The following is a 17,538-nucleotide window of genomic DNA, read 5'->3' on the forward strand; positions in this document are numbered from 1 at the left end:
TCTAAGTTTTATTTGTAAATTAACCAAGAAACTTCCTGCCAGAACTGAGCTGCCTGGAGACTGATAATGTGTGCCTTTCATTCCCTTTCACTCATACTGTATCACGGCCAATTTGTTTTTCTGCTGCTGGCCGGCCTGCGGCTATAGAAGCCTTGTAAGACATAAGCGCAATTATAGTCCTGGAGTCAAATGAATTGGACAAATCCAATAGCACAGCTCTGTCCCCACTTTGCAAACCCCTACAGCAGTTAGATTAGCTGCTAAAAATCTAATCTAGCCAGAGCTAACAAATTTCCGCGGCGAAGGATCAAGAGTTCAGTATGGGGTTGCAACAGGGTTTCTGAATTGAAAAAGTTCCACTCTTCTAGGAGCTGAGCGTGGAATGAATCACTTCAGAATTTTGCAGCTCATTTTTAAGCTGTTAGGTACAATTTAGTTAGAATAAGACAAGGGACGGTAGGATGCTGCTACTCTGATTGATTTTCATTCTAGCCGCGAGACATCCTGATAAAGAAAGTTTAACACTAATGATGCTAAATCCAGGAGCTGCAAAAGGTATCAGCTGAATTTTGATTACTTCGGTGGGGAATCTTTCAATCAGAGCCAAACTGAACAACGTGGTTTGTAGTCATAGCATTTTTAACAAGAAAATTGGATTTTTTTTAAATGGACCTGTACAAAAAAAACAGTGTCCTTTTCCATATTTTATCCCTTTTAATGACAGCAAAGGATACATTTTTCCATATCTATTCCCCCCACAGAAACATCTTTTAATGAAACAGTAGCTTTTATTTCCAATGAAATACTCATTTAGAATATCACTCAACACTTGGCCAGCCTGATTCTCTCCCGGTGGGGGCAGGGTGAGTGGTTAAAAAGCCCCAGAAGGATGCTCTGAGCGGCATCTGCCCCTTTTATGGGAACGTGAGAGGCTAAAAAATCTCTCTCTCTCTCTCCCCTTCCCTGCTAACTCAACCCCAGCAGGATCCTGGCAAGACAGCCCAAAAGAAGGAAGTGGGGAGATGGCTTACTAGCCTTTGCTTGGGTGGGCTACATGTCCAGGAAAATTTGGAACCCCTCTGCTGAAGAAACAGCAACAATGAGCGTGCCATTCTCCCCATCAATTCTGTTATGTTGTACTCTCCCAAGCACTTAGTACAGTGTTCTTCACAGAGTAAGCGCTCAATAAATACAACTGATTGATTGACTCTGCTTGTGGACAGAAAACGTGCCTACCAACTCTGTTATACTGTACTCTCCCAAGCACTTAGTACATTGTTCTGCTCACAGAAACTGCTCAATAACACCACTGATTGACTGATTCTGTGTGGACATCCAGGGAGCTCACTACTGGACTATAAATAAATAAATAAATAATAATAATGGCATTTATTAAGCGCTTACTATGTGCAAAGCACTGTTCTAAGCGCTGGGGAGGTTACAAGGTGATCAGGTGTCCCACGTGAGGCTCACAGTCTTAATCCCCATGCACTTCTTGACGGCAGGGACTGGGTCTTTTATGGTGGGCATCCATTACTCAAGATTATGATGATGGTGGGGATGCGGGTGGGCAGAACAAGGCGATTTTGTCAGCTTGAGGAGCAATGGTTACCTGGGTTCTACAAAGACCAGGTCGTGGTGATTTGGGCTTACAACTTGAAACCAATAGTTTGTTTTATATTTGGTAAGTGCTTACGATGTGCCCAGCACTGTACTAAACGCTAGGGTAGATACAAATTAATCAGGTTGGACAGGGTCCACGTCCCACATGGGGCTCACAATGTTGATCCCCACTTTACATATGAGGTAACTCAGGCACAGAGAAGCGAAGTGACTTGCCCAAGGTCACAAGGCAGACAAGTGGCAGATCCGGGATTAGAACCCAGGTCCTTCGGACTCCCAGGTTTGTGGTCTATCCCTTAGATCAAGCTGCTTCTACCCGGAACACAAGATTGAATTCTGCAGTCCAGGCAAGCAGAGAATCCATGTGTTCATCTGTTTGGGACTAGAATGTTAGATAAGAGTGACAGAGCCTCCCAAAACATGCTGATCTGCCTGCTCTTATCTTAAGCATGGCAAATCAGTCACAGAAAAAGAAGCTGGCTCAGCAGCGGGGAGTGAGTACTTCTAGGGAGGAAAGAGATTGCTGCCAGAAACCTCCTTTAAGGAAAGGAAGAAAAGAGAAAAAGAGAAAGCTGCAGGAGATGACATTGTCCCCTGGCACTGGGGCAAGGAGGGAGGATTCCAACTCCTCATTCCAGTAGCACAGAGTATTGTCAATAAGAATTTTTTAATGGTACTCATTATGCGCTTACAATGCATCAGGCATAGTAGATTCTTCTAGACTGTGAGCCCACTGTTGGGTAGGGACTGTCTCTATATGTTGCCAATTTGTACTTCCCAAGTGCTCAGTACAGTGCTCTGCACACAGTAAGCGCTCAATAAATATGATTGAATGAATGAATGAATGAATCAGGCACTGTACTAAACACTAGGGTAGTTACAAGCTAACCAGGTTGAACAGTCCATGTCCCACATGGGGCTCACAGTCTTCTTCCCCATATTATTCATTCAATTCATTCAATCGTATTTATTGAGCACTTACTGTGTGCAGAGCGCTGTACGAAGTGCTTGGGAAGTACAAGTCTGCAACGTATAGAGACGGTCCCTACCCAACAACGGGCTTACAGCCTAGAAGGGGGGATGAGGTTACAAGCACAGAGATGTGAAGTGACTTGCCTAAGGTCATACAGCAGACAAGTGGTGGAGCTGGGATTAGAACCCAGGTCCTCTGACTCCCAAGCCCACGCTCTTTCCATAACAAATAGATTTCTCTTCTACCTGCGTTAGCTGAATTCATGCAGAATTACTCTGTTCAATTCTGTATGCTCATTGTGGATAGGTAAGGGTCTACCAACCCTGTCATATTGTACACTCCCCAGCGCTTAGCACAGTGCTCTCCACAGAGGAAGCGCTCATTAAATACCATTCATTCAATCGTATTTATTGAGCGCTTACTGTGTGCAGAGCACTGTACTAAGCGCTTGGGGAGTACAAGTTGGCAACATATAGAGACGGTCCTGACCCAACAGTGGGCTCACAGTCTAGAACAGTGGGCTCACATTTGATTGATGGATTCAACACTATGCTATTAGATATCTAATGCTGTAGCCAGTAGTCTCTTTCTCCTCTTCATCTCCCTTTCTGATTCGTTCACTGGTATTTACTGAGTGCCTCTTGTGTGCAGACCAATCTTTTCCCAGTCCTTTTTTCCTAGGCATCATTCCCACCATCTCGTATCACCTTGTATGAGGCCTTACCTGCCCCTAGCTTGCTCGTCATCAGTCCCCTGCTGCCTTAGAGAAGGCTGGGTTATTTATAGCTGGACTATAGTGGATAGGGGGACACTGAGCGGAAGCTCTGATTAGCCTCCCTATAGGATTTTTTCCTGGCTTTCTGACCGACTGCTCAAGCCTCGATCAGTGGGAAAGCTCTGAACGTGCTGAGTGCAGGCTTTTGATTTCACTCCAGTTTAAGGCAGGACACTCATGTGAACTCATCTCCCTAGCAATATGTCTGCCCCTCGTGCACAATTTTTTTTTTAATCCTTCCTTGAAGTAGCATTTGGTAACTTTCTTCTGTACAAGCTCGTCGTTTCTTTTCATCAGACACTGGAAACACCTGAATATCCTCCTTCTGTGTAGGTACTTTACAGAGTGGTAGGTGGGTCTGGGGGGTGTCTAAGAACAGATCAACTGGAGGCAGAGGGGCATGGACATTTTATTTTCCTCTATTATTTCAATGATGGAGGAAAATGAATCTATGAGGAACATTACCTTACATGAGCTACAGAAATGTTCTCTCCGAACATAACAACAATTATTATGGTATTTAAGAGATTACTATTTGCCAAGCACTGTACTAAGCAATGGGGTAGAGAGGTTACACACTGTCCCTACCCTACATGGGGCTCAGAGTCTGTAGGAGGGAGGGAGAGTCCATGTAGGAGAAGCAAGGTAGCTGAGTGGAAAGAGTATGGGACTAGGAGTCAAAGGACCTGGGTTTTAATCCCAGCTAGGCCACAGGTCTGCTGTGTGACCTTGGGATAGTCACTTCACTTCTCTGTGCCTCAGTTACATCATCTGTAAAATGGGAATAAGAACTATAAGCACCCCAGGGAACATGGACTGTGTTCCACCTAATTAGCTTGCATCTGCTCCAGCACTTAGTACAGTGCCTGCCACATAAGTGCTTAACAAATACCATAAAAATCAGGCATTTTATCTACAATTTACAGGTGAGGAAATTGCCCAAGGAAGTGAAGGGACTAGCCCAAAGGTACACAGCAGATAAGTGGGATTAGAACCCACGCCCCTCTGACTCCCAAACCCATGCTCTTTCCACTAAACCACACTGTTTCTTATTAACTGCGGTATTTGTTAAGCACTTACCATATGTGCCAAGCATTGCGCTAAGTAGGGTGAATCCAGTCCTTATCCCCCATAAGGTTCACAGTTTAAAGGGGAGGGAGAACAGGTACTGAATCCTCATTTTACAGATGAACAAACTGAGGCACTGAAAAGTCAAGTGACCTGTCCAAGGTCCCAGCAGATAAGGTTCAGGAGGCCTTCCCAGACTGAGCCCCCTTTTTCCTCTCCTTCTCCCCATCCCCCCGCCTTACCCCCTTCCCCTCCCCACAGCACCTGTATGTATGTTTGTACAGATTTATTACTCTGTTTATTTTACTTGTACATATTTATTATTCTATTTATTTTGTTAATGATGTGCATCTAGCTTTATTACTATTTATTCTGATGACTTGACACCTGTCCACATGTTTTGTTTTGTTGTTTGTCTCCCCTTTCTAGACTGTGAGCCCGTTGTTGTGTAGGGACCATCTTTATATGGTGCCAACTTGTACTTCCCAAGCACTTAATACAGTGCTCTGCACACAGTAAGCATTCAATAAATACCATTGAATGAATGAATGAATAAATGGTCGAGCAGGAATTAGAACCCAGGCTCATTCTCTTTCCGCTATATCGCACTACCTCTCGCGACAGCATATCTTTTCCAAGTTCAGTTTGAGATGCTCATTATTATACAGTGAGTCACTTATAAAGGCTCTATAACTGAGTCTCATTAAGAATTTTTACAACAAGGTACATGAAAATTACCTTTTTGGTGAGTGAATCATCCGAATCCGAAGGCATTCTAGTGGACACGTGGAATATTACTTCAACAGTAGAGGTAGCATAGTATGGTGCCGTTTGTCCAGTGCTGCCATTACGTTGCAAGCCACCCATAAATCCACAATGCTTTGAAAGGTCGACCTTATGGGTGTTAAAAAGGGAAATGTATGTTATCAGAAACCAACTCTTCTGCCTACATAGATGAGGTATAATTTTCTTTTGCCTTCTATTTAAAATGAAGTAGCGGTGGGTGCACTCATTCCATACCAGATCCACCAATAAGTGATTAATGAGTTGTTTGGATTGATGCATGAGAACATAAGACAGTTGTCTGCATCAGTACACTTCAACGGTTCCGCTCTTTCCTTTCAAGAATCTGGGTGGCCATGGTATCCTGGCTGAAAATAAGTTCAGTAAAGCTCCTGAAGGATTAATTTTGAAGAAATGAGCAAACCCATAGCTCCTTGTGTTAGCCATCATGGGAGTCTGAGTATGGAATTTCTTCCCACACCCAACTTTTCCTTCCAATCGAACCTGACCTCTTCCAATCCCTGACTGCCTGTCAAGGGAACTGTTCCTTTGCCACACATCTTTCCTTCCTACCTTTTCCATAACACAGACTCTCCACCAAGAAGCAGTGATCCCTGCCTTCCATCCAGTTTGGAGAGATATTTGTGTTTTGCTCCCAACCTTAGAATCCCCATCCTTTCCCAGATGTGTGAAACTCGCAAATAGGGAATCCGAAAGTAAAAGATTTGTGCAATCCTTTATAGACCAGCAGGAATTTTCAAAGGATTCCCCAAATTACCTGAGTTCATTCATTCATTCAATCATATTTATTGAGCACTTACTGTGTGCAGAGCACTGTACTAAGCGCTTGAGTTGCACAGCCTACTTTGAAATGTGTTATTCATTACCTCCCAACCAAGTCCAGCAACAAAATCTTCATATGCCTGGCTTCCCCTTGCATTGGATAATATTGAGCACTTGTCTTCCTGCCCTTCAGCAATGTAAAACACCGCAATCTTGTGAGTTTCACGGCTGTGGATTAGAAGAAAATTTCTAACTCAGAGAGAGAGAGAACATGCATTAGGCAAAACAATTCTTTGAATTAAACATGTGATCCTAACTAAATTTTGTCAACAAACAAATAAAGCAGCAAAGATGAACTGTGGCGCCAGATTTTCATTTACAATGATTACATTTAGTCCTGGAGATTAGAATATGAAATTCTGAATTGTTAACTGAGGGAAGAGCCCAGAAATTTTGATTTGCCGATCCGAGATGAACCTGAATCTTTTCGGTTGTGAGAACAGACCATTTGTTAAGCACTGTGACCAATTTAGTAATAATAATAACACTATTATTATTATTACGGTACTTAAGTACTTACGATGTGCCAATCACTGTTCTAAGCATTGGAGTAGATACAAGGTAATCAGGTTGGAAATAGTCCCTGTCCCACATGGGGCTCACGGGCTAAGGAGGAGGGACTAAGATTTAATCCTCATTTTACAGATGGTGTAGCTGAGGCATACAGAAGTGAAGAGACTGCTCCAAGGTCACACAGAAGACATGTAGCAGAGCTGGTATTAGAACCCAGGTCCTCTGACCCCTGGCCCGTGCTCTTTCCATTAAACTACGCTGCTTCTTGACTCTAACTCCAGCTCTGTACCAACTGGGTGACACTGAAAGACACAGACTGTGCTCCAGTTTTCCCTATTTTAGGGGAGGGAAAACAAACTTGTTCTTCCTTCTCTCAAAGCCCTTGGACATATAGCATGTGACTGTAAGCTCCTTGAGGGCAGGGGTCATAAGGGGTCATTTGTCCTAACTCTATTGGAAGCAGCATGGCCTAGTGATTAGAACATGGGCCTGGGAATCAGAAGGATCTGGTTTCTAATCCTGGCTCTGACACCTGTCTGCTGTGTGACCTTGGGCAAGTCACTCAACGCCTCTGTGCCTCAGTTACCTCATCTGTAAAATGGGAATTCAGACTGTGAGCCCTATGTGGGACATGGACTGTGTCCAACCTGATCAGCTTGTATCTAGCCCAGCACTTAGAACAGTGCCTGACACAGAGTAAGCACTTAACAAATATCATTATTATTATTCTGCTCTCCCATGCATTTAATACAGGGCCTCTGCACCGAGTCAGTGCTCAGTAAGTGCTATTGATTCACAGATTCGATCAAGACAGTGCTCTAAAGTCAATACGTCACTATTACTAAGCCCCATGGTCAAATCGTTTTTGGACAAATGTGGTTGCCAGACCAGAGGATTTTTTTTTTTGCGGTATTTGTTAAGCGCTTACTATGTGCCAGGCACTGTACTAAGCGCTGGGGTGGATACAAACAAATCGTGTGGGACACAGTCCCCGTTCCACTTGGTACTCACAGTCTCTCAGTCACCACTTTACAGATGAGGTAACTGAGGCTCAGAGAAGTGAAGTGACCTGCTTGAGGTCACATAACGGACAAGGTTACATAGATGAGGTCACACAGCAGCATGACCTCCTAACTACCAGATCTGTGCTCTAACCATTAGGCCATACTGGTCCTCTGTAGCTGCAGTCCTTTGGAGGAACAGGATGGGGATGACGGCTGTTCAGGGTCCTGCGTGGAGCAGGCGAGGCCTCACACCAGGACAGGGCCAGTCCTATCCCGTGCTCATCGGTTACCTCACAGTGCAGCCCTGGGCACTCTGGAAGTGCTTGGAAGGGGAGGGCTGACAGCAGTAGGCATCCATCACTGTGGGGTTGGTGAGCCATGGCACTGGTGATGAGACACTTCCCCACGCCTTTCCCCCAGTGCTTCTAGTGTTGCCAATCTTACAGGCACCCTTCTTTCTAGGGGTACGTGGGGGTCTCACCCTTCAGTCTCCCAGCCAGATCCGCGGATAATATTTAGCTTTGTTCCATTTTTCTAGGCCTGCTGACACAAGACATAAGGTTGCATTTTTTTTTAAAGATCATGATGATGCTGATGAATCAAAAAGCAGTGTGGCTCAATGGTAAGAGCACGGACTTGGGAGTCAGAGGTCGTGGGTTCTAATCTGGGCTCTGCCACTTGTCAGCTGGGTGACTTTGGGCAAATCACTTAACTTCTCTGTGCCTCAGTTCTCTCATCTGTAAAATGGGGATTAAGACTGTGAGCCCCACATGGGACAACTCGAATACTTTGTATTCCCCGCCCCCCAGCAGTTAGACTAGGGCTTGGCACATAGTAAGTGCTTAACAGATACCATCATCATTATTATTATTATTTAGTATTGACCGTGTGGCACCTTGTAGAAAGAGCTTGGGAGAGTAAAAGACTTAGTAAACATGATTCCTTTTCTCTAGGAGTTTGAAATACCGTGTAGGAGACAGGTGATGGAGGAAATTACCAAAGATGGAGTTTCCCATTAAGAACAATGGATAAGCCTTGGTCCTGAAGTCTCAGAATCAGAAACGTGCACAGAGGAAGCAGCGTGGCCTAGTGGAAACAGTATGGGCCTGGGAGACAGAAGGACCTGGCTTCGAATCCCAGCTCGGTCACTTGTCTGCCTGTATGACCTTGGGTTAATGACAACTTCTCTGTGTCTCAGTTTCCTCATCTGTAAAATGGGATTAAGACTATGAGTCCCAAGTGGGGCAGCAGCGTGGCTCAGTGGAAAGAGTATGGGCTTTGGAGTCAGAGGTCATATCCCAACTCCGCCACTTGTCAGTTGTGTGACTTTGGGCAAGTCACTTCACTTCTCTGAGCCTCAGTTACCTCACGTGTAAAATGGGGATTAAGAGTGTGAGCCCCCTGTGGGACAACCTGATCATCTTGTAACCTCCCCAGCACTTAGAACAGTGCTTTGCATATAGTAAGCACTTAATAAATGCCATTATTATTATCATTATTATTATTATGCGCGACAAGGACTGTATCCAACCTGATAAGCTTGTATATACACCAGTCCTTAGTACAGTGCCTGGTCCTGAGTAAACTCTTAACAGATACCATTTTTTTAGAAAAAGGAATTGATTTTAGTGCTAGTTTCTTGTATAATTCTACTCACACTGTTTTGTACATGCCATCAAACCTCCTCCTGGAGCCAAGAATGAAACAATCGAGTAGGTGGGCAGGGGAGCGGAGCGTTGAAAAGAAGTTCACATGCAGTCTTTGCCCACATTAGCCAGCTACTACAGACAGAGCTGGGACTAGTAGCACCCAGGACTCCTGATCCTCAGAACGGTGTTCTTTCCACTGGACCAACAGCCCCACCTTGTACTTGCAGAGCACTTTTGTTTTCCCAAAGTACTTCTGAATCAATCATCTAATCTAATGATCTTCCAACCTCACAACGTCCCTGTGAGGTTGGAAGAGGCAGGTTTCATCATCCCCATTTCACAGATGAGGAAACCGATGCCTAAATCAACTAGCCCGAAGTCACACAGCATATCGATGGTACGACTGGGCCTTGAACCCTGGTCTCCTGATTATTCAGGGCTTAGTACAGTGCCTGGCACGTAGTAAGCACTTAAATACCATTCATTATTTATTATCAGCCATACCTGCTTCCCATTATGGCATCTTGCCACCGAGTCTTTTCCTAAGGAGGATACAGCGGTTCCCTTTTAACAACAAAACACTGCGTAGAGGAAAATGTATTGTAGTCTTCTTCCAACCCCTTAGTGTCCTGTACCCAAACAGGGTTGAGCTACTGGACCAACGTTACCTAATTCCCTAATAGAGCTCTAGCTAAACTGCATGGTGGAAACAAGTCTTACTGCAGAACTGGGTGTACTTGGCTCGAAACTCAATGAAAATGGGAAAAAAAAGGTTGTTTACTACCTCCCTAAAAACGCAGCAAGCATGGAGGGTTACTATCGATGCTGGAATGGCTGGACCCTGGACTCTACGTTCCCTCACAGGACTTGCTTGTTTGTGTTTCCAGTCCCACTTGGCTAGAACTGAAATAATAAGGGCTGCTTAAGCTAATTATCACGTGACTAGTCATAACATGTTGGAACTCAAACGGAGGCCCAGAGGGCAGTCGGGAAGTGGTGTGAGAGGACAGTGCAGAGGATGGAGACTCAGGAGACACAAGTCCTGGATGGAAAGGGCAGACCCAGGGTCTGGGGTCTTGGCTAAGCTGTTTCCCAACAGTGCGCCTGCTCCTTTTCTCTTAGAGACCTAATTCTCAAGTTGTAAGTACTTAGGGATACAACTGAGAGTTGGATGCGAGCATTTTTGATCTAACAGCCTATTCATATCAACAGCAGAGGAAAATCCATACAGAGTCTCCCAAGCCCTCTCCCACACCCCTCCCACCTCCGCAAACCTACCATCTTCTCCAAACTTCATTTTAAAAGGCACACAGTCGGGACCCAACAGAAGTACAGGTTCAATATTTCTTTTTTCTTCATTCTTTATCAAACCTCAGCATTTGTTTGTCTTCCACTCCACCTTTAGGCTCTTAAGCTCTTGCTAACCCATCCTGGGATCCTGGGGAAGTCAGGCCCTAATGACCACCTGATATAAGTACATGGTGCAGGGGGACCTTTAGAACTACATACTTAACAGGTTTCACATCCTCTGAATTGTGGCATCTGGAAACCCCCTTCGCTTTCTCTTTCCTAGCTTCTTTGGATGTATTTTTAAACAACTGCCATCCCAGCCACTAAACCACTTCATATGAAATGCAAGCAGAGAGAGATTTGGAAGTCCTTTAACTCCTCTTTCTTTGCACCCTCAACAAGATTACCACGTGGCTAATAAAAAAGGTAGAGAAACTCCTGGGATCCCTTGTGGAGGAGGCAAAGGTCTCTTGACTCCACTTCTTTCTAAATATATGGACAAGACTGGACCCTTCTTTGGCTAGCAAATTCCAAAGACTTGGAGATCTCAACAAGGTCACCTCTATGCCATTCTACAAAAAGCACTCGAAAATACTATTATTACTACTCAAGATGGTCTTTCCTGGAGGCAAAATATCCCAGGAGACTGGGAAGCAAGTAGATATTGACTTTGGAGAGTCTAGAGGGGACAAAGGAAAACCAGCAACAAATTTAACACATAAAAAAGTAGCTGAGGGGCGATATCAACTGAGACCCTTCACAGATGACTTTTATAAAGGAACAAAAAATTCACCTTAAATGTAATCTACGGGGGTATTTTTCCTTGGTTCTCCAGGGCAATATAAAAGGGTTCTGCTGTCTGAACTGTGCTTTGAAAATCCAATTGGCCTTTCTATATTATTTGAAGTGTTTGCTTTAGGCTGGAGAGGTAGAAGGACAATAGAAAAATGCCAGCGTTATACCTGGAGGCTCACTTTTGACAGATGTGCAGGAAGCACTGCATTCCTAATGAATACAATGGCCCTGAGTTGTGAGGAGGTATGATATTAAGGTACTGTTCTTTGGGAACCAAATCCTCTCAGGGAAACTAGCAGCGTGGCTCAGTGGAAAGAACCCGCGATTTGGAGTCAGAGGTCATGTGTTCAAATCCTCGCTCCGCCACCTGTCAGCTGTGTGACTTTGGGCAAGTCACTTCACTTCTCTGGGCCTCAGTTCCCTCATCTGTAAAATGTGGAAGAAGAATGTGAGCCCCACGTGGGACAACCTGATCACCTTGTAACCTCCCCAGCGCTTAGAACAGTGCTTTGCACATAGTAAGCACTTAACAAATACCATTAAAAAAAAGTACAGAAATACGTCTATTTGGAAAACTATCTTCGCCTACGAGGGTGGATTTCTAGACAACATCCTGACAAGTTGGAGACTTTTCTCTGAAGAGCTACTATATCCTAACTCCGGGCACAAAACTAATCTCTTCCTACCTAAACTTACTCTTCCTTTCACTAAAAATTTTTTCAAAGAGAAATCCAAGTGTTCTACTTTGACCAATCTTTACCTATTTCATTTCACAGGGGTTAATTCTATGAGCGTAAAGTCCTTCAAATGCCTTAAGAGAAATGGTACAATAGGAATGTGTGATCTAACAAGACAACATTTATAATGGAGTAAGATTAATAATCCTATGCCATTCATTTCTATAACAAACATTCTTATAAATTTATAGGTATAAGACATTGAAAGAATATTTGTGTGGGAGTTGAGTGCTAGATTACACATCAAAATGTATAGATCCTTCATTTTAATTTCTTCCATCAGTTAGTAAAATAGTATGAAATACGTAACCAAGACAAACGAAGATGTTCATGCACTGGACAAATTACTCCCAATGATAATGATAGTAATAATAATAATAATAATACCTGTCATATTAGACTCTCCCAAGAGCTGAGTGTAGTGCTCTGCACACGGTAAGCGCTTGATAAATATCATTCATGATGATAATATCACTTTACATTTCTATAGTGTTTTTGTTTTCATCAAAGCTCTTTCACAACACTGAACTTGTTTTTATCCTCCCAACACTTCTGTGGTGTCGAGAGAGACAGTATTATCATATCCATTTTACATATGAGGGAACTGAAGCCTAAAGAGGTTAAGTGAGTTTCCCAGGGTCACCCAGCAGGTCAGAGGCAGGGGCCAAGCTAGAACGTCCCGCTTTCGTCTTCCGCGGCCGTGCTTTTTCCACTAGGCCACCCTTCTTCTCTGGGTATAAATATGGCATCTAGGGCAACTAACCTACCCTTCCTAGCGACAGGGGCACACTTGGAGGCAGGAGTTAGCAAGAAGTGACAGAGCGCTTGGTTCCTTCCACTGTTCCTCCGTCCGGAGCAGGGATGCTGAAATGAGCCCACCCAGCATGGACCTCCCACCCTCACTCGGCTGAGCCATTCCCCAACCAAATTCCCTGTTCTACATTTATATGTGTGTGTACATATGTAGATCACATTCTACACAGCAGGAGCTCCAAACAGCTGCTATGTGGTGAGCCAAAGTGGGAAATTGTAAACAATAAAGCCAAACCTCAGACGATATGGCACGGCCCTGGACAGCTGGGAGACTGCGGCAGCAGATACACCAGCCTGGGGTTCAACGATCAGAAAGAGGTTGACTGTCTTAGAGAGGAGGTTTTGACAAGATCATACGTAAAGAAGGACAAATGGAAACAACACCAGGTTCTGTGATAGCAAATGCAAGGAGCAATTTTACCCTGCATGTGGGACTGTGTCTGTTTATTGTTGTACTGTACTCCCCCAAGCAGTTAGTACAGTGCTTTGCACACAGTAAATGGTCAATAAATATGACTGAATGCACATGGTGTGGAAGGGACACCCTGGTAAAATCTTACTGCCACCTTCAATTCCCTTCACGCAGCTTGAATTGACTATAGATACATGAACACTCACATATGAATGAACTAGAATCAAAATGTTAACTTAATCCAACATTTTGTGTATTTTTCTATCTATAAATACTTTCCACTGGGCAGGTGAAAGTGCCCAGGCCAGCAGTAGAAAGAGGGTAGTACAGGAAGGGAGATGACAAAGTGGATAGTTGTAGGATAGAGGCAGGCTTGGGTGAGGGACCTGCAGTGTGACCTTGGGCAAGTTATTTACTTTTCTGGGCCTCAGTTTCCGCATTTGTAAAATGGGGATTCAAAACCTGTTCTCCCTTCCCCTTAGACTGAGCTCCACGAGGGGCAGGGACTATTTCTACCCTGATTATCTTGTATTTACCCCAGGGCTTAAGACACAAGAGTAAGCCCTTAACAAATAACACAGTGTTAATTATTGTTATTAGAGCAAATGGATCATTTCAGTGGCCAGGGGTGGTAGAAAAGAGAAGCAGCATGGCCTAATGGATAGAGCACAGACCTGGCTATCAGTAGGACCTGGGTTCTAATGCCAGCTCTGCCATTTGTCTGCTATGTGATCTTGGATAAGTCACTTAATTCCTCTGTGCCTCAGTTACTTCATCTGTAAAATGGGGACTATGGAGCCCATGTGGTAAATGGACTGTGTCTTCCTGATAAACTTTTATCTACCCTAGTGCTTAGTACAGTGTGTGGCACATAATAAGTGCTTAACAAATACTACTGACCAAGAAAAGAAAAAGAAAATAAAAAGAGAAAGCACACAGCTGCTCATGGACGCTTAAAGAGTTCAACCCCCAATAACTTTCTGCTGATTTCCCTCGGTTACTTGGCTAAAATGTCTCCACTGCTAAGGACTTGCTGTTTCAGGGTCAGAGTAGGGGGTTGAGGAGGCCTGCCTTTTTTTCCTGGATCCTTTCTGAGAGGCAGTCAGAGGCTTAATCTGCTTCACCCGCCCTTGTTTCATTCTTGCATATGAGCTGTTTTTACACCTTCAGAATCACGGTTGCTACCTAACCACTTGGCTGCACCTTGCTCGGAAATCTCTCCTCTTTGATCCATTACATAAAGCCCTTCTCTTGCATGGAACTACTTTCCCTTCTCCTCAAATCTGCTGAATCACATTCTTTCTCAACTTTATACCCTCCTAAAAATTTACCTTCTCCAAGAGGTTCTCTTTGCATTCTTCCCTACTTTTATACCCTCCTAAAAATCCACCTTCTCCAGGAGGTTCTCTCTGTTTTAAATTCCCACCCATCTGATCAAATCAACCCAACAGTTACCTTAGACCTCATATGTGCTGAATAGATTTTTTATTATCATTACTAAGTGCCATTGAGCGTTTCCGATTCATAGCGACTCCATGGATATACCTCCTCCAGAATGTCCTGTCCTCTGCCATAATCCGCAACCTTACTAATGGTTCTTCCGTTATGGTTGTTATGGTCTCTAGTCTGCCTCTTCCCTGTTTTCCCTGGCCTTTTCCTAGCACTAGTGTCTTCTCCAGAGAATTAGTCCTCCTGATGATGGGTCCAAAATATGCTAATTTGGCCTTCCAAAATCCATTTTGTCTTAATTTGCTCTAAAATCCATTTTTTTGTTTTTTGGGTAGTCCCTGGTAATAATAATAATAATAACGATAGTATCTGTTAAGTGCTTACTATGTGCAAAGCACTGTTCTAAGCACTGGGGTAGATACAAGGTAATCAGGTTGTCCCACTTGGGGTTCACAGTCTTAATCCCCATTTTACAGATGCGTAACTGAGGCCAAGAGAAGTGAAGTGAGTTGCCCAAAGTCACACAGCTGACAAGCGGTGGAGCCGGGATTATAACCCGTGACCTCTGACTCCCAAGCCCGGGTTCTTTCCACTGAGCCACGCTGCTTCTGTTTGGTATTCGCAAAAGCCTTCTCCAATGCCACATTTCAAACAAATCGATGTTTCTTCTATCCTGTTTTTTCACTGTCCAGCTTTCAGATCCATACACTGTCACTGGAAACACCATAGAGTTAACAACTCGTATTTTTGTGGCAATCGTTACATCAACACATCTCATGACTTTTTCCAGGCTCTCCATAGAAAGTCTTCCTAACATAAATCTTTGGCACATTTCTTGACTACTAGTTCCTTTGTTACTGATTATCGATCCCAGGAGAGAAAAATAGTCAACTATTTCAATCTTCACTCCATCCACTGATACACTAATTCTATTTTTATCGTGCCCTCCCAAGTACTTATTATAGTGTACTTTACACAATAAGCTCCCAGAACAGTGCTTGATACACAGTGGGTGAAAGTTGAGAAGCAGCATGGCCTAGTGGAAAAAGCATACGCCCGGGAGTCAGAGAACCTGGGTTCTATGTGGGCAGAGAATGTGTTTGATATTACATTGTACTCTCCCAAGCACCCAGTATAGTGCTTTGCACACAGTAAGCACTCAATAAATAGTAATAATGACCTCAGCTATGCCATGTACCTGTTGTGTGACCTTGGGCAAGTCACTTAACTTCTCTATGCCTCAGTTCTTTCATGTGCAAAACAGGCATTCAATACCTTTTCTCCCACCTACTTCAACTGTGAACCCTAGCTGGGACCTAATTATCTTGTATAATAATGATACAATTTGTTAAGTGCTTACTATGTGCAAAGCACTGTTCTATGCGCTGGGGGGGGGGATACAAGGTGATCCCACATGGGGCTCACAGTCTTCATCCCCATTTTACAGATGAGGTAACTGAAGCTCAGAGAAGTTAAGTGACTTGCCCAAGGTCACACAGCTGACGTGGCAAGTCAGGATAGAACCCACGACCTCTGTCTCCCAAGCCCGTGCTCTTTCCACTGAGCCACGCTGCTTCTCTACCCTCTAGTGTATCTACCCCAGAGCTATAGTATGGTACTTAGTACATAGTAAGTGTTTAACGAATACCTTAATTATTATTATTATTATTACAGGGCTCTGCATATAATAGGTTTCCAGAACAGTGCTCTCTGCACACAGTAGGCACTCGATAAATACTGAGGATGACGATGATCAGAGGAAAATGCTTCCTAAAGCAGGGGCCTCCCTATTTCCTCAAGTCTATACGTGGGGTCTACATCCAGGGGAGGGAAGGAACTATGATGGAAGTTCACAAAATAAACACCGCTAAACTGTTGTTCACCAAGGTGGCGGAACATCTTGTGGGGCTTCAAAGTGGTCGGTTCAAGAGCAACTGCATAACAAATCATTTCCGCAGAGCAGGGAGTAAGCACTTGTGGGGAAAGCAGACGACAGCAAGGCCCCTAATAGGCTCTCCTACGGTGAGCTAAATGTAAGCTATGGGCAGAGGACCAAAAAGGCATTTTAAAGCACAATGAAGCATAAGCCCAGGTAAACTCGTTGTGGGCAGGGAACGTGTCCGTTATATTGTACTAAACTAACCTGCGTGGGTAGCAGCAGCATGGGAAAGAGTAGAGGGTGGAGACTCATACTGACTGTGCAGAAGGAGGCAATGGTAAACCACTTCTGTATTTCTACCAAGAAAACTCTTAAGGATCCACTAACAGAACGATTGCAGATGGAGGCAGGGTGCTCTGGGAGAGATGTGTCCATAATGTCGTTATGGGTCGGAGACGACTCAACGACATAAGATGAGACAAGACTCTCCCAAGCACTGTAAATGCTCAATAAATATGATTGATTGATTGATCGATAGTTGGGTAGGCCTGTCTGTAGGGTGACAACAGAAACCTGATGGCTCTTTTAGAGCAGGCATTCTATGGACATTTATGATGGCCAAAGGCAGTATTGAAAGGAGCCCCACGCATGCATACTGAAGATGCCCTAGCACAGCAACGGTCTCTTTGTCTTCCTGGTTCGGAATGGGGCAGACTGTCCTGTGCTGCTCGTTCCGGCCATGTCCACCCTGCCAGGTGTCCACTCTTTGGTCACGAAGAACAGACTGGGAGATGTGTGGGCTCATCGTGTGTGGAATACTTCTTGTTGAGTTGCTTCGATCGCTGGTTGGTTCCGCGTTTCTCCAGAGAGCCTCGGGATGGTTTTGCCTAAAGTCTGACAACCCTATCAGCTCAAAGGAGCAAACAAAACGT

The 17,538-nt window shown here is 44.2% G+C and overlaps 1 protein-coding gene across 1 annotated transcript in view; it reads right to left on the bottom strand.

The window, feature by feature from the left end:
• RALGAPA2 (Ral GTPase activating protein catalytic subunit alpha 2) overlaps positions 1 to 17,538 on the bottom strand; it is a 421,002-nt gene that overhangs the window by 133,627 nt on the left and 269,837 nt on the right. Inside the window, exons 34-35 of the mRNA XM_038744021.1 lie at positions 6,110 to 6,233; positions 5,178 to 5,333 (exon numbers count right to left, since the gene is read on the bottom strand). Coding sequence (XP_038599949.1) covers positions 5,178 to 5,333; positions 6,110 to 6,233 — 280 coding nt within the window. The remainder of the gene's footprint in view (positions 1 to 5,177; positions 5,334 to 6,109; positions 6,234 to 17,538) is intronic.

This window comes from Tachyglossus aculeatus, chromosome 1, assembly GCF_015852505.1.
Source record: "Tachyglossus aculeatus isolate mTacAcu1 chromosome 1, mTacAcu1.pri, whole genome shotgun sequence".
NCBI lineage: Eukaryota > Metazoa > Chordata > Mammalia > Monotremata > Tachyglossidae > Tachyglossus > Tachyglossus aculeatus.